Source organism: Natator depressus, chromosome 26, assembly GCF_965152275.1.
Source record: "Natator depressus isolate rNatDep1 chromosome 26, rNatDep2.hap1, whole genome shotgun sequence".
Taxonomy (NCBI): Eukaryota; Metazoa; Chordata; order Testudines; family Cheloniidae; genus Natator; species Natator depressus.
The window spans coordinates 6,944,201-6,964,889 of NC_134259.1; the positions used below are offsets into that span (position 1 = coordinate 6,944,201).

The 20,689-nt window shown below is 42.7% G+C and overlaps 1 protein-coding gene across 1 annotated transcript in view; it reads left to right on the forward strand.

The window, feature by feature from the left end:
- Positions 1 to 322: 322 nt before the first annotated feature.
- Positions 323 to 20,689, forward strand: part of LOC141978287 (zinc metalloproteinase-disintegrin-like NaMP) — a 51,405-nt gene continuing 31,038 nt past the window's right edge. The window contains exons 1-5 of the mRNA XM_074940280.1: positions 323 to 457; positions 14,151 to 14,263; positions 15,434 to 15,510; positions 17,734 to 17,812; positions 19,830 to 19,906. Of these exons, the coding sequence (XP_074796381.1) occupies positions 406 to 457; positions 14,151 to 14,263; positions 15,434 to 15,510; positions 17,734 to 17,812; positions 19,830 to 19,906 (398 nt within the window). The 5' untranslated portion in view covers positions 323 to 405. The remainder of the gene's footprint in view (positions 458 to 14,150; positions 14,264 to 15,433; positions 15,511 to 17,733; positions 17,813 to 19,829; positions 19,907 to 20,689) is intronic.

Consider the following 20,689-nt stretch of genomic DNA (forward strand, 5'->3'; position numbering starts at 1 on the left):
GAATGTACATATAATCCCAACTGTAATGGCATAAGAAGAATTGTAAGCAGCCATGTCTGTTTTCTACCAGCCAAGCTAAATAAAAACAAACAAACAGTCTTCGGACAATTCCAGTCCCTTTGGCGATAGGCACTAGGTCTGTGAAATCATTTGAAAGAAGCAATCAATATATCACAATTCAAGTGACACCAACTCACTGGCAGGAACTTCCGCATGCAATGGCATTGCTGTAACTTGAAAATTGTGCAACACCTTTAGTAAACACTTCCTCATGTAAGAACAAGAATAAAGCTGAAGGACTCATTCTCCCTCCTTCACTGCAGAAGGCAGGGCAGGTTAAAGTAGGAAGAAGCTAGAGGCCAGTCTCTCTCAAAGCAAGGACACCGCTTTCCAGGCTTAGCTGAAATGATTAAAGTACTTCTTATTTCTACAGTTTTGCTCCTTTCTCAACACCGAGGTAAGTTTTTTTCCCCTTTTATCAAACCGCTGCTAAGTACAGTGACAGATAAGTTTCTATAGCTTTTGTAAGCTTTTAATTATTAACAGGTGGCTGATACTGAAGAACCATGATCGCATTTGTTGTACTCACACCAAATGAAGTCACTTGAAGACAATGGCATTGCTGAATATAGAGGTTTTTGTTTCACGACTCAAGTTAACAAGTAATCATTAAAATTCTTGAGAAAGGCAGATTAGTAAAGAAAATATTTACCCGATTGACTAAACTGGACACAGATTGACTCAAGACTTGGAACAAGTTTGTTCTGAGGAAGTGAGAAAGCCGTTTTTTCAACAATTGTGAGAGAATTTATTCAACTTGGATAATTTGTTGCATTTACAACATTTTAATTGTAAAAGAAATAATTTTATTGGAATTAAATGAACAGAAGTCGTCTACTTGCAATTGAAATAGAATGATAAACATGTAATATTTATGTAGCACCAGGATAATGCCTTGAGATCACCCAGAATATGATTAAATAGTTATATATTAAATCCTTTCAATAGTAAGTCAGTATAATTATTTAACCATATTCTATATGAGGTGCCATACATTAGTTTTTGAGTGTATTCTTGCTTGCTTGCTATTTGAATCAGGAGCAGATTTTCAGAACATGACATGCACAAATATGCACAAATTCGCACACGCGATTCATGGTCACTTGGACATGTAATGGTCTTCAGTGCACACATATATTATGTATAGAATTAAACAGAATTGTGTATGGAATTATATGCATTTTCTTGTGAAGAGTTCTGAAAATCTTCCCCTTGAGACTTTATATATCTTGATCAAACAGATTTCATTTTCATATGTAGATCCACACTAACTGGTGGTCTTAATTCCTGATTTAAAATGGTTGGGAAATTGCAGTATTTATTTATGCCTTATCACCAATTTTTTAACCTGTTGTAACAGATCCAGACTAAACTTCTTGCTCAGAAAAAACTGAGTTAAAATCATGCCTGAAGCAAAACAAAATGACACCGTACATTCACTCTGAAGAACTGACTCTAGGAAAACTATTAGAAACAGAACAAAATATAACTGCTTACTTAACATACCCAGAATCTTGTAGCTAACAATCCTCATATGAAATACATCACAAAGGTATTAAACCATAAGGCTTGTCTTGACTAGAGAAAAGGTCAGGTTTAGATCAGGCTACCTAGCGAAACCCAACCTAACTTGAGCAACGGAGGCTGTAATTTGACTTGCTAAAAATCAAGCTAAAGGCGTTACCCTGAATCTGCAATAGGAAGTTTTGGTTAGGTTGATTTTAGTGACACCACTCAAAGACTTTTCCTCTTCTAGACAAAGCCAAACAAGGGGCTGTTTCAGCAACTCATACTCTCTGATTAGTGCTCGCCCACGCAAGTAGTCCCATTATTCACTGAAGAGATCCACTGATTTCACTGAAACTGTTTACATAGGGAAGTACTTCTCAAACGGAGTAGCTGGAAAGTCAGACCCATAGAACGCAACATTCGCTGGTTGCTGAGCTCTTTTGAAAATCTGTCTACAAGGGTCACAATGGGGTCCTGAGTGCTTAGGAAAATCTGGGCTTTATTTATGTGATTAAAATAGGAGCCGACCTATTTTTGAAATTCTGGTCCCAAATGTAGGTGCTGAACCCTTGAAAATTTGTCCTTTAGGGTGAAATTCACCCCCCTGCAATGGAATTAAAGGGGGCCTATGTGGTATATAGGCCTTGTGATGTCTCATAGGACAGAATCTGATTTTCAGAGACTCTGAACACCTTCAAGGGAAGTCACATGTGCAGAGCACCTCTGCAAATCAGGTCGTGATACACTGATGTTCTTCAGTGCAGAAGCTGAAAAAATTCTTCTTCTTACCTTTAGTAAGCTCTTCACTACCACAATACCTCTAGCACGTACTTCACTACTGCACAGTCAGACTACAACATATCCACGTACACAAGGGGAGATGGAAAAAGGCCATTTGGGTCATCTAAGATGTCTCTCCTGCCACCTCCATCATGGACACGTATGTTCCCTACTTTCAGCATATTTGCCAATGCTTTGCCCAGTCCATTTTAAATGCCACCACAGCGAGTCAAAAATGTCATTGAACGAGAAACTTTCCATGGGAATGTGCCAATTTCAACAAAGTTTCAATTTTTTAAAAACAAAAGTTGAAATGAAGCGTTTTGACCTTTTCAGAACAAAGCCTTTTGAAGGTATGCGTTGAAATGACTTTTCATTTCAAAATGTATTTTAGTTTATATTATAAATTATGATACAGCATAACATTTTAAAAAGTCAAAAATCAGAACAAAACATTTCAACTTTAACACAATGAAATGTTTTGAATGGCCCAATACAATGTCTGCCCCCCTGCCCCAATCATTTTCTGGGAAACTGATTTTTTTGTTTGTTTGTTTTCATTCCAATTTGGACCCAGGAGCCCCAGACCCAGATTCTAGTTCTGCACATCCTAATGCCCTCTCACTCGAGTGATCCTAATGGATTTTGGACATGGTTCCATGCTCCAGACAGGGATATCAAGAGCTTGCACACCACATCACAGTGGTACTAGTATATGATCCACACTGGGCATGATCTGTCCAAAACAGGAGAGTAGCTGTCGTCCAGTGCAGGGGTTCTCAAACTTCGTTGACTGCGACCCCATTCTGACAACAAAAATTACTACACGACCCCAGGAGGGGGGACTGAAGCATGAGCCCACCCAATTGGGGGGCCAAAGCTGAAACCCCAGGGCTTGTAACCTGAGCCCCACCACCCCCAGCTGAAGCCTGACCCCAGGCAGTGGGATTCGGGCTTGGGCTTCAGCCCCGGACCCCAGACAATCTCACTCCAAACCTGGTGACCCCATTAAAACGGGGTCGCGATCCACTTTGGGGTCCTGACCCACAGTTTGAGAACTGCTGGATTAGAGGATGAGGAAACAAGAGTCTCTTGGAAAACAAGAGCAGCTGTTACTATAGATATTCGAGGTTATTTCATGACTCAGTTCTGGATTGGTGACAAAGAACCTATAGGGATATGGAGATCTAACCGGTCCAGAGTAACCATAATACTCTGATCCAGCGGTTAGGATTGGCTGAACCTCGGTGGTACCAGTATTAGTCATTCTAATGTCGTGGGGACTGTATAGTCATTTACATTCAGATCACTTTGCAACACTGTGATGTTGCACTCTATATGATTTTGTGAAAGTATGCTGATGAGTGTGAATATACTGTAACTAAAATATGCTTCATGCAAAAGGTCTCTTGTAAGGTATCATTACAAAGCTTACAATCTACTGGGTGTGGTCATTCTATGTGTATAAATGTATCACTCTTGTATCTGAAACTAGAAATATGAACTATAACTCCGAGGTCCCATTGTAGTTATGCAGAGTGTGGGCCATTAATGGTGGGTTGGAATCTTAATGGCTCCCATTAACCAGGACAATTGACTGTAGATGGCTCTGTTGGTGCACTATAGCAGCCGTGTTAGTCTGTATTCGCAAAAAGAAGAGGAGGACTTGTGGCACCTTAGAGACTAACCAATTTATTTGAGCATAAGCTTTCGTGAGCTACAGCTCACTTCATCAGATGCAATCTGTGGAAAATGATGACTGATTGCATGCTTATGCATGAGCCTATGCTCAAATAAATTGGTTCGTCTCTAAGGTGCCACAAGTACTCCTTTTCTTTCTGTTTTACTTGTAAGTCTTCCTGTATGCTGGCAAGTGGGTAATGAAGTCTTACAGTGACATGTGATCATGTCACCTGAACTGGAATCCATCTTTAACTTGGTGCTTTTCCATTGAGGAGAGGTGGGAACCCAGAGGGACAAAGGATTCCCGCCTTATGCAAAAGATATATAAAGAGGGTGGAACAGAACAAAGAGGCAACCATCGTGAGAAATCCGCTAGCGAGCACCTGATCTGGAACAAGGGCTGTAGGAAAGGATTGTGCCCAGACTCGAAAGGTGTCCAGTCTGTGAAAGAAACTTACTGAAATATCTCTAAGGGTGAGATTTTATCTGTATTCCATTTTTATTACTGTACTAGACTTAGACTTGTGGGTTTTATTTTATTTTGCTTGGTAATTCACTTTGTTCTGTCTGTTACTACTTGGAACCACTGAAATCCTACTTGCTCTATTTAATAAACTCACTTTTTACTTATTAATTAACCCAGAGTATGCATTAATACCTGGGGGGGAGGGGCAAACAGTTGTGCATCTCTCTTTATCAGTGTTATAGAGGGCAAACAATTTACGAGTTTACCCTGTATAAGCTTTATACAGGGTAAAACGGATTTATTTGGGGTTTGGACCCCACTGGGAATTGGGCATCTGAGTGTCAAGGACAGGCACACTTCCTAAGTTGCTTTCATTCAAGCCTGCAGCTTTGGGGGGATGTGGTTCAGACCCTGGCTCCGTGTTGGAGCAGACTGGCGTGTCTGGCTCAGCAGGACACGATGCTGGAGACCCAAGCTGGCAAGGCAGGAAAGCAGGGGCAGAAGTAGTCTTTGCATATCAGGTGGCAGCTCCCAGGGGGTTTCTGTGATCTAACCCGTCACAGTGGCGTAGTCGGGCAGAATCTGTGCACAGCTGATTGCTTTGAGGTAGCGGTAGTGATTTTAAGTGAGTTTTAAGTGTAGTAGCTGGAGAACAGACAAAGTGGTTACTGGTTTGTTATTTTCTGTTTGCTTATTTCGGGTAAGGGAAGTAGGGACAGAAAAGGAAGCAAAATAATTAAGAGGGAAGATCAGAAGAAGCTAAAACTGCACAGGTCGCAAATTGCCCAGAAAGGCTGAACACTGGGTGCTGTGAAAGTCTCTGTTAAAGAAGAAGCCCCTGAGCTGAGTGCATCTGTTTCAGTGAACTGAAGATGGGTGTGGTCCAACCTCTGTGTCTGTGCTATCCTTGCAACAAAGCCCCTTGCCAACTGTGTCCACATATCTATTGAGGGGACACCATCATAGGGCCTAATCACATCAGCCACACTATCAGAGGCTCGTTCACCTGCACATCTACCAATGTGATATATGCCATCATGTGCCAGCAATGCCCTTCTGCCATGTACATTGGCCAAACTGGACAGTCTCTATGTAAAAGAATAAATGGACACCAATCAGATGTCAAGAATTATAACATTCATAAACCAGTTGGAGAACACTTCAATCTGTCTGGTCACTCGATTTCTGATCTCAAAGTGACTATCCTTCAACAAAAAAACTTCAAACACAGACTCCAAAGAGAGACTTTTATGATGAGATTACTGGTTCTGTGGATGAAGGGAAAGCAGTGGATGTATTGTTTCTTGACTTTAGCAAAGCTTTTGACACGGTCTCCCACAGTATTCTTGTCAGCAAGTTAAGGAAGTATAGGCTGGATGAATGCACTATAAGGTGGGTAGAAAGCTGGCTAGATTGTCGGGCTCAACGGGTAGTGATCAATGGCTCCATGTCTAGTTGGCAGCCGGTGTCAAGTGGAGTGCCCCAGGGGTCGGTCCTGGGGCCGGTTTTGTTCAATATCTTCATAAATGATCTGGAGGATGGTGTGGATTGCACTCTCAGCAAATTTGCAGATGATACTAAACTGGGAGGAGTGGTAGATACGCTGGAGGGGAGGGATAGGATACAGAAGGACCTAGACAAATTGGAGGATTGGGCCAAAAGAAATCTGATGAGGTTCAATAAGGATAAGTGCAGGGTCCTGCACTTAGGATGGAAGAATCCAATGCACCGCTACAGACTAGGGACCGAATGGCTAGGCAGCAGTTCTGCGGAAAAGGACCTAGGGGTGACAGTGGACGAGAAGCTGGATATGAGTCAACAGTGTGCCCTTGTTGCCAAGAAGGCCAATGGCATTTTGGGATGTATAAGTAGGGGCATAGCCAGCAGATCGAGGGATGTGATCGTTCCCCTCTATTCGACACTGGTGAGGCCTCATCTGGAGTACTGTGTCCAGTTTTGGGCCCCACACTACAAGAAGGATGTGGATAAATTGGAGAGAGTCCAGCGAAGGGCAACAAAAATGATTAGGGGTCTAGAGCACATGACTTATGAAGAGAGGCTGAGGGAGCTGGGATTGTTTAGTCTGCAGAAGAGAAGAATGAGGGGGGATTTGATAGCTGCTTTCAACTACCTGAAAGGGGGTTCCAAAGAGGATGGCTCTAGACTGTTCTCAATGGTAGCAGATGACAGAACGAGGAGTAATGGTCTCAAGTTGCAATGGGGGAGGTTTAGATTGGATATTAGGAAAAACTTTTTCACTAAGAGGGTGGTGAAACACTGGAATGCGTTACCTAGGGAGGTGGTAGAATCTCCTTCCTTAGAGGTTTTTAAGGTCAGGCTTGACAAAGCCCTGGCTGGGATGATTTAACTGGGAATTGGTCCTGCTTCGAGCAGGGGGTTGGACTAGATGACCTCCTGAGGTCCCTTCCAACCCTGATATTCTATGATTCTATGACTGCTGAATTGGAATTAATTTGCAAATTGGATACAATTAACTTAGGCTTGAATAGAGACTGGGAGTGGTTGAGTCATTATACTAAGTAAAACTATTTCCCCTTGTTTATCCCCCCCTCCACCGTTCCTCAGATGTTCTTGTTAACTCCTGGAAATGTGCTGGAAATGGCCCACCTTGATTATCACTTCAAAAGGTTTTCTCTCCCCCCACCCCACTCTCCTGCTGGTAACAGCTCATCTTAAGTGATCACTCTCCTTACAATGTGTATTTTTTCACGGTCTGTGTGTATATAAAATCTCCTCACTGTACTTTCCACTTTATGCATCCGATGAAGTGAGCTGTAGCTCACAAAAGCTTATGCTCAAATAAATTGGTTAGTCTCTAAGGTGCCACAAGTCCTCCTTTTCTTTGTGCCGGAGCTGACTGGAGTGTCTTAACTTAGCTAGACAAGAGTGAAGGGGTGCCTGTTTTGGCAGGAGGGGGTTCCTCTGTGGTATCCCAGCTCATCGAGTGACAGTCTAAAGGGAAAACAAATGGAAATTGATGTGCAATTTGCCCAGGAAAAGGCTGCCCTGGAAAAAGAAAAGGTTGCCCACCAGCAAACCCTGGATTTAAAAGACAAAGCTATTAAGACCCAAAAGCATGAACTGGCTGTAATGGAGTGGAAGAGGTGCACAGAGACATGTATCCTGGAGTGGGAAGTGGGGGTCCTGGTGACTCCTGCGGTGAGAACAAAGCCCAAGGACTCTGGAGCTGGAAGCAAGCCCAACCTGAGTGAACGGGGCGGGGGGGGGGGAATTTTGCTGGCCAGTGAAAGGTCTGTCATAGCTGGTAACTGTGAGCCCGCAGCTGGATCAAGGTCTCTTTCCCTTTTGGGGGACACAGGCGTGTCTGCCACCGAGGGGAGCCCAAAAACCCTGGGTATGTGTTGGAGCAGACTGGCGTGTCTGGCTGAGCAAGACAGGGTGCTGGAGTCCTAAGCTGGCAGGGACAGTAGTGTTGGCACATCAGGTGGCAGCTCCCAGGGGGTTTCTGTGATCCAACCCGTCACAAACACAATGGCTAATATTGCTCAGAAGGCAGCACAAGATAACATTTTTGGCGACTACATATTTTCCCAGCCTGGCAGCTTCTTCTAGCTGCAGCAATGCAAAAACTAGGAGACATATTGCCCATTGGCCCAGAACACTCTGGGGCCAGGTGCATCCTCTTTCTGCGGGAAATAATAAAGGGGCCTTCCTTCCCATTGTGAGACTATTTCTGATCACCTTATAAAGTAAAGTGAATACATTTCAGCAGTTTTAGCTGTTTGTTCTGTGGATACAGAATAGCGTTTCGAGGACACAAAGCTCGATCTTCTCTGGAATAGTTTAGACCTGGGGTTCTCAAACTTCATTGCACCGCGATCCCCTTCTGACAACACAAATTACTACACGACCCCAGGAGGGGGGTCCAAAGCCTGAGCCCTGCCACCCTGAAGGGGGCAAAGCTGAAGCCCAAGGCTTTAGCCACAGGCAGGGGGCCTGTAACCTGAGCCCCGCCCTGCATGGTGGGGCTTGGGCTTTGGCCCTGAGTGGTGAGGCTTGGGCTTGGGCCCTAGCCCCAGCAAGTCTAATCCCAGCCATGGCAACCCCATTAAAATGGGGTCCCGACCCACAGTTTGAGAACCGCTGGTCCAGTGCATCAGTCATATGGCTTCTGCTATCTCAAAGCTTGTTGAAAGGGAGATCATGGTAGATGGAAATAATGTACGAGTAACAGATTCACAGCAGCCACCTGGGATAGGAAGATAGATGGACTCGTGTATATTCCCACATATATGATCAACATCACAAAGGAATCCGTAGCAATCCAGAACAATCAAGTTCTTCCTGAAGGCACTCTCTTAGAAGACCCCTATGCAACCGGTCTGTTACAGCTATTATGTTTTATGTTAATAGTACCTAATTGTACACTAGATGCTACCCAATAGGTATAAGTTCTCTGCTGCAAAGAGATTAAAAACTAAGGTAGACCCTGACTCAAGAAAGCATCTCTATCCAGGACAACACTTAAGCATGTGCTTAAGTCCCACTGGACTTATAGTTAAGTACGACTGGAAAAAGGCTAATGTAGTGCCCATCTTTAAAAAAGGGAAGAAGGAAGATCCTGAGAACTACAGGCCAGTCAGCCTCACCTCAGGCCCTGGAAAAATCATGGAGCAGGTCCTCAAGGAATCAATTCTGAAGCACTTAGAGGAAAGGAAAGTGGTCAGGAACAGTCAGCATGGATTCACCAAGGGCAAGTCATGCCTGACTAATCTAATTGCCTTCTATGATGAGATAACTGGCCCTGTGGATGAAGGGAAAGCAGTGGACTTGTTGTTCCTTGACTTTAGCAAAGCTTTTGACACGGTCTCCCACAGTATTCTTGCCAGCAAGTTAAAGAAGTATGGGCTGGATGAATGGACGATAAGGTGGATAGAAAGCTGGCTAGATTGTCGGGCACAACGGGTAGTGATCAATGGATCCATGTCTAGTTGGCAGCCAGTATCAAGTGGAGTGCCCCAAGGGTCGGTCCTGGGGCCGCTTTTGTTCAATATCTTCATAAATGATCTGGAGGATGGTGTGGATTGCACCCTCAGCAAGTTTGCAGATGACACTAAACTGGGAGGAGAGGTAGATACGCTGGAGGGTAGGGATAGGATACAGAGGGCCCTAGACAAATTGGAGGATTGGGCCAAAAGAAATCTCATGAGGTTCAACAAGGACAAGTGCAGAGTCCTGCACTTAGGACAGAAGAATCCAGTACATCGCTACAGACTAGGGACCGAATGGCTCGGCAGCAGTTCTGCAGAAAAGGACTTAGGGGTTACAGTGGACGAGAAGCTGGATATGAGTCAACAGTGTGCCCTTGTCGCCAAGAAGGCCAATGGCATTTTGGGATGTATACATAGGGGCATTGCCAGCAGATCGAGGGACGTGATCGTTCCCCTCTATTTGACATTGGTGAGGCCTCATCTGGAGTACTGTGTCCAGTTTTGGGCCCCACACTACAAGAAGGATGTGGATAAATTGGAGAGAGTCCAGCGAAGGGCAACAAAAATGATTAGGGGTCTAGAGCACATGACTTATGAAGAGAGGCTGAGGGAGCTGGGATTGTTTAGTCTGCAGAAGAGAAGAATGAGGGGGGATTTGATAGCTGCTTTCAACTACCTGAAAGGGGGTTCCAAAGAGGATGGCTCTAGACTGTTCTCAATGGTAGCAGATGACAGAACGAGGAGTAATGGTCTCAAGTTGCAGTGGGGGAGATTTAGGTTGGATATTAGGAAAAACTTTTTCACTAGGAGGGTGGTGAAACACTGGAATGCGTTACCTAGGGAGGTGGTGGAATCTCCTTCCTTAGACGTTTTTAAGGTCAGCCTTGACAAAGCCCTGGCTGGGATGATTTAATTGGGGATCGGTCCTGCTTTGAGCAGGGGATTTGACTAGATGACCTCCTGAGGTCCCTTCCAACCCTGATATTCTATGATTCTGTGGGCCTAAGTGCTTTCATGCATTGCGGGCTCAGATATAATGCAACAAAGGGGTTGTACAGAAGGTTGGAGGAGTGAGCCCAGGGTTAAGATCATGGGGTTACTCAGCAGAGGCCGGTGTAGAGCATGATAGAGTAATATTTAGAGTAAACAGACATTAGCTGTCACTAGTATATAAAAGATACACAGGTGCCACATATCCTGTGCAGCCTGAGCGGAAATTGTATTTATGTTTCTGAGTGGGAGAAATAATCACAATTAACCTGTTAACATGAAATAGATCAGATTTTTCAAAAACACTCATGCGCTTTGAGATAGACTGAGGCAGAGCATCTTTCTTCTGTGCACTGCTCCGAGGTCTGAGTTTGTCGAGTGTAACAGAGGGATCTAGAAGCAAGATCAGATCTAGCCAGAGCTACAGGCTTAGCTAATAATTTAATAAGGACGGGGCTCCCACAGCCAAATCCACAACGCCCATCTGAAATGCAATCAGCTCTCCTGCCCTTGCACTGAGCTCAGCATTATACCCAATAGAGATCTGAGAGTCCTGAGACGAGAATTTTGCTCTTCAAGTAGGACAGAAGACATACACTGCCAAAAGAGCACTGGTAACATGACTAGGGCCAGACTATGATAGCACAAGGGGGGCAAGAGAAGGAATGAGGAGACGACTCTGCATAAGGAAGGTACAATTCAAGTCCTGGGCCCTCCTCAGCTCAAGGTCAACTCCTTGCTGTCATCCATTTGGTTGCAATCCACCCGAAAAGAGCCATGGTCCTGCTCCCATCTGCACACCAAGCAGTGAAAATAGCCAGATGCACTGTGTGTGGGGAAAGTCGGGGGAGAAGGATAGCTTGCTGCACCCTCCTTAGAATCATGGAACATCAGGGTTGAAAGGGACCTCAGGAGGTCATCTCGTCCAACCCCCTGCTCAAAGCAGGACCAATCCCCAACTAAATCATCCCAGCCAGGGCTTTGTCAAGCCTGACTTTAAAAACCTCAAAAGGAAGGAGATTCCACCACCTCCCTAGGTAACGCATTCCAGTGCTTCACCACCCTCCTAGTGAAAAAGTTTTTCCTCATATCCAACCTAAACCTCCCCCACTGCAACTTGAGACCATTACTCCTGGTGTCCTGAACACAATCCCCACCCATACCTAGTCACCAGCCCCCATGACAGCCGGATGCACCTGCCCCAAAGAACTATCCGCCCTCGAGCTAACACTGAGTTGATGCAGCTCTGAAATGCCCCCAGTGCGGGCAGGTGCCCATCAAGGTACAATCTGACCCTTAATACGGACTGCAGCTCTCCCATACAATAATGGCGCAGGAGACAACTGCCGGGTATTGCAAATTGTGCACATACCGATGTACTGACTAACCATGAGGCTCCCTGATTATGGAACTGGTTTCCTTGTATTCTGGCATGGTGAGTAGTGTTGTGCACATCTGTTCACAATGAAGCGTGCTATCAGTCAGCCATTGCCAAAGTTTCATAGCTGCAGGGCCTTTTAGCATTTAACTCACCCTGGGCTTGGATATCTACAGAGCTTTCGTGTGAATCTGAAGAACATTTAAATAGCCTCAAAAGGAGTTAATTAGATTTGTCCAACCCCAATGGCCATACTAATACATATGTTTAGCTGGATAAAATATCCATATTCTACCAACCGATACTTCTAGTATGCAAGCACCTGTATGTGGTCTGTGAAATGAATTTTTCCCCGATGATAGTTCGCTTTGAAATTTTTCCGATTTTGGCATACAAAGATTCAGATTTTCGGGTTTTCAGTGACCCCCCCCCCTTTTTGGGGGGGGACAAAACCAGAACTTTTTTGGCAAGATTTCTGTTTCATTGACAAGCCATTTTCCATAGAAAAAAAGATATTTTGCTGGAAATTTTTCAACTTACTCTAGTGAGGAAGGGCAGAGCAAAATGGTTAGATCACATGCCTAACCATCTGGCCTCTTGGGGTTTATTCTCAGCTCTGCCACTGACTCATTACGCAACTTACTTATCCTTTCTATGCCTAAGTTTACCCACCTCTAAAATAGGGCTAATAAAAAGACCTGTCTCACACCCGTGTTATGAGACTTAACCATGCACGTAAAGTGCTTTGACATCCTCAAGTGAAAGGTACAGTCTCAGCACAGGCTATTACTATTAATGAGTTCAGGCTAAATTTTCAAAAAGAGACTCGTGTCCCATTTGTCCAGTGCCCAACTTGAGACAGATGTTTTAGCAGGGCCTGATTTTTAGAGCACGTCTGCTTAGCCCTTCATGAAAAATCAGACCCTCTAAGGTTGTTGCAGGCTGGAAACCCAAAATCCAAAGCACCAAAAAAACCACTCTTAACTTTTGAAAATTTTGGCCGCACAATCCAGTGTTGCGCTTGGTTTCAGCAACATGTGGTGCCAACTGCTTGTGCTATGGACTGGGGATAGTTTCTGCATGAGGAATGCAATATGGTAGCTCAGTTCTATGGAAACACGGTGCTCACCAACTCTGCACCCAGAAGAGAGAGCTGCAACCTTCTGGCCCGCTGAAGAGGAGAAAAAAAGCCAATATGGCTGTTGCTGTCCATGGATATTCTCGCAGTAGCTGAAGGGCTAACCACAAACACAGACTACGAATCCAACCAACCAATGATGGGCACACCCTCAGTCTAAGGGTTTGATATTACTCTTGCCATCTCTTACAGTTCCTTCCTGTGGCCACCATCTCTTGGACTGTGTTATGCAGGAAGCCAGATTAGTTGATCGTAATGGTCCCTTCTGGCTTTCAAATCTATGAACCACTCTTGCTCCTACAAGCGTCCTTGTACACAATTATATTGATCACAAAACAGCTGATATGAAGTGTTCTCATAAGGAACAAAACATATTTCATACTCCTGTATAAAACCCCAATAAAAAGTGGGAGCAAGGAGTAGGAGAGGACTGAACAAAAGGAGAGAAAAAAGACAACAATAAAAAGCAGAGAAAAGAAAAGTTTTCAACTATCACATGCACATAATCACACCCAGTAAAATATAGTAGGTGAAACATGCTATAGGTGGAAGGTTAACTGCAAGCTATTTCTGTGAAAAAACTAGTTGAAAATATTTCTAAAGAATGGTTTCAGAGTAACAGCCGTGTTAGTCTGTATTCGCAAAAAGAAAAGGAGTACTTGTGGCACCTTAGAGACGAACCAATTTGAGCATAAGCTTTCGTGAGCTACAGCTCACTTCATCGGATGCATCTGATGAAGTGAGCTGTAGCTCACGAAAGCTTATGCTCAAATAAATTGGTTCGTCTCTAAGGTGCCACAAGTACTCCTTTTCTTTTTTCTAAAGAATGAATGAATCAGATTGCTCCCAACTACCCATGAATGCTGTGAACTTACTTACCTACCATACAGGAGGAATTCTTTGTTAATTTGAACAACTTTCTGTAACAGAGCATGGAGATCATTAACTCTACAGAATCACCTGCATCAGTTGCAAAACAGTGAATGCAAAAGTAAAGGCGACATCTTGAAAATCTGGCCCAATGTGTTGATATAAAAATCACGCAGTGCTACAATAGGGTTCTATGAATTGCATGAAAATTAAATAAAACAATACAGCATTTAGAAACTCTGGAATTTAAAAAAAAAATAAAATAAATACCTTTGTTTTGACAAATCTTTTTGTTTCCTCTAGGGACTGCACGAAGGCAATTACCGGGGGTGAAGGACTACGAGGTGGTATACCCACAAAAACTACACCAATTACATAAAAGAGATGTAGCAGGAAACCAAAATCCCAACCATGGGGTAATAAAGGAGGCATTTTTTATTTGTTTGCATGGGAATGGGAGAGTTTTGTCTTGGGTCAGAGTGTACTTAACTTTCAAGATAAGTTAGATCCAGACATCAGATCATACTAATGGAACGGAATAACTAGACTATTGGATCCATTCCCCTGCAAGGGCAGGCCGTGATAGTCACACAGTAAAAGTAGGTGGCAAAGGCTAAATGTGATTGACGAGTCTCCTCCTAGCTTATGACCATACGTTTATTCACAGAGCAAACCAACTCATTCGTTGGCATTAGTGGCACGTTTTTGCTCAAAAGTAGAGCTCGGTGGATAGTGGAAAGCAGAAGAGCAGAAGCGCCTCGCATTCCAGGGTGTTGAGTTTTAGATCCAAAGTACGCAGCACAACCACATCCTCAAATCAACTTTTGGGTGGAGGAGGAACAAATCAGTGGGTAGGGTCCAAGACAGAGTTCTACTCCTAGCTCTGCCACCAACCTGCTGGGGGATGTTGAGTAAGTCACTTAACTTCTCTTGATCCCTCTTTCTCCATCTGTCAAATAGGACAGTGAGACTTGCTGTCCTTTATAAAGTACTTTGAGTCCTCTGGATGAAGGCCCCAACGCAGGAAAGCATAAGCACATGCTTAACTTTCTGCACCTGAATAATTATTACTATTATTGAGATAGTGCCTAGTTATCCACCAGTGCCTATTGTGTTCAGCACTGCATAAAACAGGGAGTTGTAGATGGTCCCCGCCCTGAAAAGTTTACAATCTAAATAGACAAGACAGACAAAGGGTAGTGGGGAAAAGGATATAACATACCACTGAGTTCAAATAAGACAGTTCAAATGCTTAAAGTTAAGAACATGCTTAGGTGTTTGGATGAATTGGGGATAGGATTATTCACATGCTTAAAGTTAAGCATGTCCTTGAGTGCTTTCCAGAATTGGGTCTTAAGTATAGTCTCCTATCAAAGTCAGCAGAGATGTACATGTACCTTTGAAAGCAGACTTTAGATTTTAGAGATCAATTTATTCAAGTCATTTAAAAAAAACTGATGCTTAGTCTAGCACTGGCAGCGGGTTTATTGTCGTGGGGGAGTTGGTGTTGGCATCTCAAGACCAGTAAATTCACAGTGAGGCTGGTGCTTATTCATCTCGACATTATAACACACAAATATTTGCAGGCAAAATATGACGACAGGATGCAATACGAAATTAAAGTCAACGGCGAGAAAGTGATACTTCATCTAGAAAAAAATAAGTAAGTTCAATTTCTTTTCTTTTAACATCATCACTCTCTAATCACCCAGGTCACTGGAAAGAGATACTATAAAGCACTCAGGATACAGTTTCGAAAAGCAAATGGGACTTAGGCTCCTAAGAGATGGGTGTATTTGAAATTTTAACTCTCAGATATCATAGTGATGGCAGCAGAATAAGAACCTGAATAGAACAGAACAGACTGGAATAGAATCAGTGGCACTCTGGCAGAGCCCGGCCAGCATGACAGAATTCCAAAACAGATGTAGGACATTTGCTGTGACTATAACGACACTGCTGCAGCTCCTGCTGCTTTCTGTGGGATTCTAAAACCTTGGTTGCAGCAAACATGACTTGTGATCCCCTCTCTGTGCCTCAGTTTCCCCATCTGTAACGTGGAGATAATAATACTGATTTACTTTCAGGGGTATTGTGTATTCACATTTGTAAAGAATCCTGAGATCCTCAGAAGGAAGACATTATAAAAATGCAAGAGGTAGATAGATAGACCGACAGACAGCTAGGATAGCACTGGTCAGGCCGGCCACCCTCTGTGACCTCTATCACTATGATTACTGCCCATTTATGAAATCATACCTGCCTCTACTGTTAATTTGGTTCTCTCGCTCCTACTTATTTGCCTAAATTAACCTCTTGTTTCTTGTCTAACTCCTAGATTATAAATTGTGCGGGGGATTGTGTCAGAGACTGTCTTTGCGTTATGTTTGTTCGGTGCCGAATGCAGCGGAGCTCTGATTCCTCTGTGTGTGTGGGGGGGGGGGTAGGCTCTCTCAGAATGGAAAATATTACAATAGTAATATGAAGAAATAGTCCTGACAGTTTACAAGTGATCAGACTTCCAAATCTTACTGGGTTCTGAATCAATCTTGCAAAATAAGAAACACATCCCAGCCTGAGGAGCTTAGTCTACACATGCAGTATATGCAAGGTACATAGAGAAGAGGCTATAATACAAAACAGAGTATATCAGAACGCTGTCAGCCCATGGAGAGCAAACATGAAATAACGTGTAATCGTTATTCTGCATTGGCCGGGTGTGTCTTTTGAGTTCTTTGTGTTTGACATTGTGTCAGTTTAGGTACGTTTTAAGTGGCGTGTTTTTAAAGATTGTGTAAATATGCCTTAAAGTGGCAATCGGTTTATATTAAATGTATCAAAAATAGAAACAGAAACAATAAATAAAGGTTAGTCCCTGTTTTAATCTAATCAAAATATTTGAAGGGAGCAGAGGGAGAGGAATTGGGAAGCCTTTTTGCGTTAGCTTCCTTTCTTTAAGAATACGATGACCCATTGAAATTGCTCACAGAGGTTTGGAACATTAGTACTAGCTGAAGTGAATTGGGCCCCAATTCATGACTGACCTCTGTGGGACTGCTCTGGTTGCTTTAAATTAAGCATCTGTTTAAGTGCTCTGGTGGATTGGGACCCAGAGTGCTCAGAACCTTGCAAGATTGAGCTACTGGTGATCAGCATGCATGCAAGCAAGTCAGAACGCAAAATGAATGCAGTGTATTCAGTGGTTGCCAAATTAAAAGGATGTATTCCAGGGATATCATGTCCACCTATTTAGTGTGTTACACCTATAGGTGTGTCTTTCTAAAGGTAGACAGACTTACAGTGAAGAAAAGTCAGCCTTAACTACAAACCAAGTCTGGACAATTTCATCCCCACGGGTTAAAGTTTGACAAACTTATAAATAACTGTTTATAAACAGAGGGTAATAATGCAAAGTATTGATCAATCTCTATATGTATGTGTGTCTTGTACATAGATGAGCCAGATCTTCCATTGCTCTGCATGTTAGTCAAAGTGGGTGTAAAGCACTCACACATCAGAATAGTAGTGTTTCACACTCACTTTGAAATGGCACAAACGACTACCCAAGGTATAGCCCAAGAAAGAATCAGGCCCGTATATGTATTTAAAAATGGTCTAGTCTTATACTCTCAGGAAGTTATTTTGTATTAATACAATGAATGGGCTTTGGTTTGACTTTAGAACTCTCCCTGTGTTTGGATAAGGGTTGTGAAGAGGCCTAATTGTCCAGCGGCCTTAATTCTCAAGTCTTTTGATGCTAAAAATAAGACCACTATGCATGCTAGTGTTTCAAAATGGTTTGAAGTTCATTATGTAATTACTTCTTCCCTTGATTACTCCAGCGTCATTATTTGCTGGAATAACAGGCCCATTGTATTCTTTCCAGGGATCTATTTGCCAAGGACTACTCTGAAACTCATTACTCAGATGAGGGTCGAGAAGTGACAACAAGCCCTCAGATCAAGGTAACATACGAAGGCTCTTCTACAAATCTGTAATCACGTGGTGTTCCATGTGAGATTCGCCGGCATATTAGCAACTGAACAATCCACTCTATAATGGAAGATATAGGTCCAGATTCTAAGCTTGTATAAATTGGCATAGCTTCACTCACCTCGATGAATGAGTGAATGAGGTTGTGTTTCTTGACCTCAATGGAACTGCACTGATTTACACCACTTGAGAATCTGAATCATAACCATAACAAAGAAAACCTTTTGCACATCTATAGCTTATGAACACCGTTGGAATCCCCAGCAGAAAGGGAGTGGGGCTCATTGAGACTAAACATTCTGTGGCTTTCCACCGCATAACTAAATTTCACAAAGGAGCAAATATTATTCATTTTAAGAGCTTAATCTCAGGGAGATCATGAACTCAGGTAAACACACCTTCACACACACACACACACACACACCCTGCCTCCCACCCACACAGCAGATGCATTAAAATATATTACAGGTTATACCAGATGGCTTCCTTGGACCATGACCAATCAGTTACTCAGTTATAAGCACAAAGGCAGTCACTGTACACATTTTTTTTTTTAAATTAACTATGTCTGTGGGTCTTGACCCATTGAACTACAACCCCCTCCCGCCCCCCAATTTTAAGCCATTGTTCATTGTATGTTTGTTAACAATTACAATTTGAAATGCAGAAATAAATATTCTTTGTCCTGGAGACGGTAAGAGGAACAATAGACATTTGGATTAGGTAAAAATCTGTGTAAGGACTTCAGGATTTCGTTTCTTAATATTACAGACGCTATTCCTCATTGTTCTATTTATTTCTCTGACCAAATGGAAGTTTGCATTTGGTTAAAGATTATTCCAAACAAGGCATGCGGCACAGACATCTGATACACTGTATGACCGAGGAATTCCAGCTTTGCTCGTACTGCTCTGTGATTAAACATTTTCTGGCTTAACTTGCATCAGCCTGAGGGGTACAGCAATTGTTTATTATTTTCTCTAATAATGTTCCTTTCGTTAATTATTCTTTCATTGTAAAGAAGCTGACATATCATGACGAATGGATGTTAAACCGTAATGTGAAACCCAGCATCCATGAGCAATAAAAGTAGTACATTTGTACGTGGGTTTAAATGCTATTTCACAAGCCCATATTCAAGAAACTAGTTGGGTAACATTTTCAAAAGCACCCATGTGACTTAGGCATCCCATTGAACCCACTTGGCTCTATTGGAATTTAGGTTCTTAAATCACTTAGGCACCTTTGAAAATTTCACCCTCAAGCACATGTTCACTTTTAAGCATATTCTTAGCTTCAATGGGACTTGACAGGACTTAATCGTGGTAAAGTTAAGCACATAATTAAGTGCTTTCCTGCACTGGGGTCATGCTGAAACAACATAATCTGACCCCTGATTCTGCAAAGCACTTAAGCATGTGCTTAACTTTAAATACAGGAGTAATCCTATCCCTATTTCACGTTTAAGCACGTGCTTAACTTTGAGAACCTGGGAAACATGCGTAAAGTTAAGTACATGAAAAAGTGCTTTGCTCAATCAGGGCAACAGAAGGCAAATAAACTCGGCAGCTGTAAGCCACTGGAAGATTCTTCTATGGAGCGGAAAGCCTGTACTGGTTGGACTTGCCAAAGTTAGCGTACCTGTGTGCCAATAGACCAACACAGAGCTGCTGCAACTGACCTGGGAATTGTCACCCTCTATTTCCATTTCAAGCAGGAGGTACCACAGGTCATAATTTCCTTTTGGAAGCATAGGCAATTAAAGTGGATGGTAGAGGGGGTATCAATCTCCTTTCTGACCAGAACTCCGTAACTCAGATTTGATATAAAACAAAAAACAATATTCGGAGAAAAATTATAATATCTAAATGGGACAAATTCGCAGATAATGTAATATGACATAACGCTACGGACGTAATTGGAGCTAAGCCAGTTCACACCAGCTGAAGATCTGGCCCAATATGACAATTTATCGTTGTTTCCTAACAGGACCACTGTTTTTACGACGGTCACGTCCAAAACGATAATGACTCAGAAGCAAGCATCAGCGCCTGCAGTGGTTTGAAGTAAGATTGTAGCTAATGGTCTTCATGGTGAAATGATACAAGAATGTACTTTTTAAATCTACAAGACTTTTTGTTCCCTTGCTCTTTATTTACAGTCACAGTTGCATCCAGTCTTATGAATCAGTAAGATCTCAAAAGTTTAGCTCCATAAGGGTGAAATCACTATGAGAATGGGTCTGAGTAGTTATCCTACAGATCTACTTCTGAGGAAAACAGTTTATAAAGAAAAGGAAAAAGGATAAGAAAAAGTCAGAGGGTATCAGCAATTGTTTGGAGGAGGTGCAACTGCATATTTTCACTCTGGTTCTAATACTAGATAGGAAACTAAAGTAACACTTATGTGCTGTGGGAAGTTATGTTGATGATTCAGCAGGAGGTGTTAATCTTCTCATTCAATGCTGAACCAGTGCTCGAGAATGGTGTTAGCTGGAGCAGTGTTGTTAGAGATCCAGTCTTTTGCACGACACAATCAATTCAAAGATCTGTCCTTCTGTAACCATTAAAGATTCCATTGCACAATTTGAAGGGCTGGGAACATTAGCACAAGGGCTGGTCAAACAATTTAAGAAGCAATATTTTTCCATCAGAAAATGGGGTTTCATCCACACAGAAATTTTCTGAGGGAAAGATTGATTTCAGCAGAATTCTATGTCAGAATGTTTTGTTTCAGGTTAACACACTGAAATGAAACATTCTGATTTCGGAAAGTGAAAATATTTTGTTTTGATCACAAATGTCAAAAACAAAACATTTTGACATTTCCAATGTAAAATTATGCTGAAC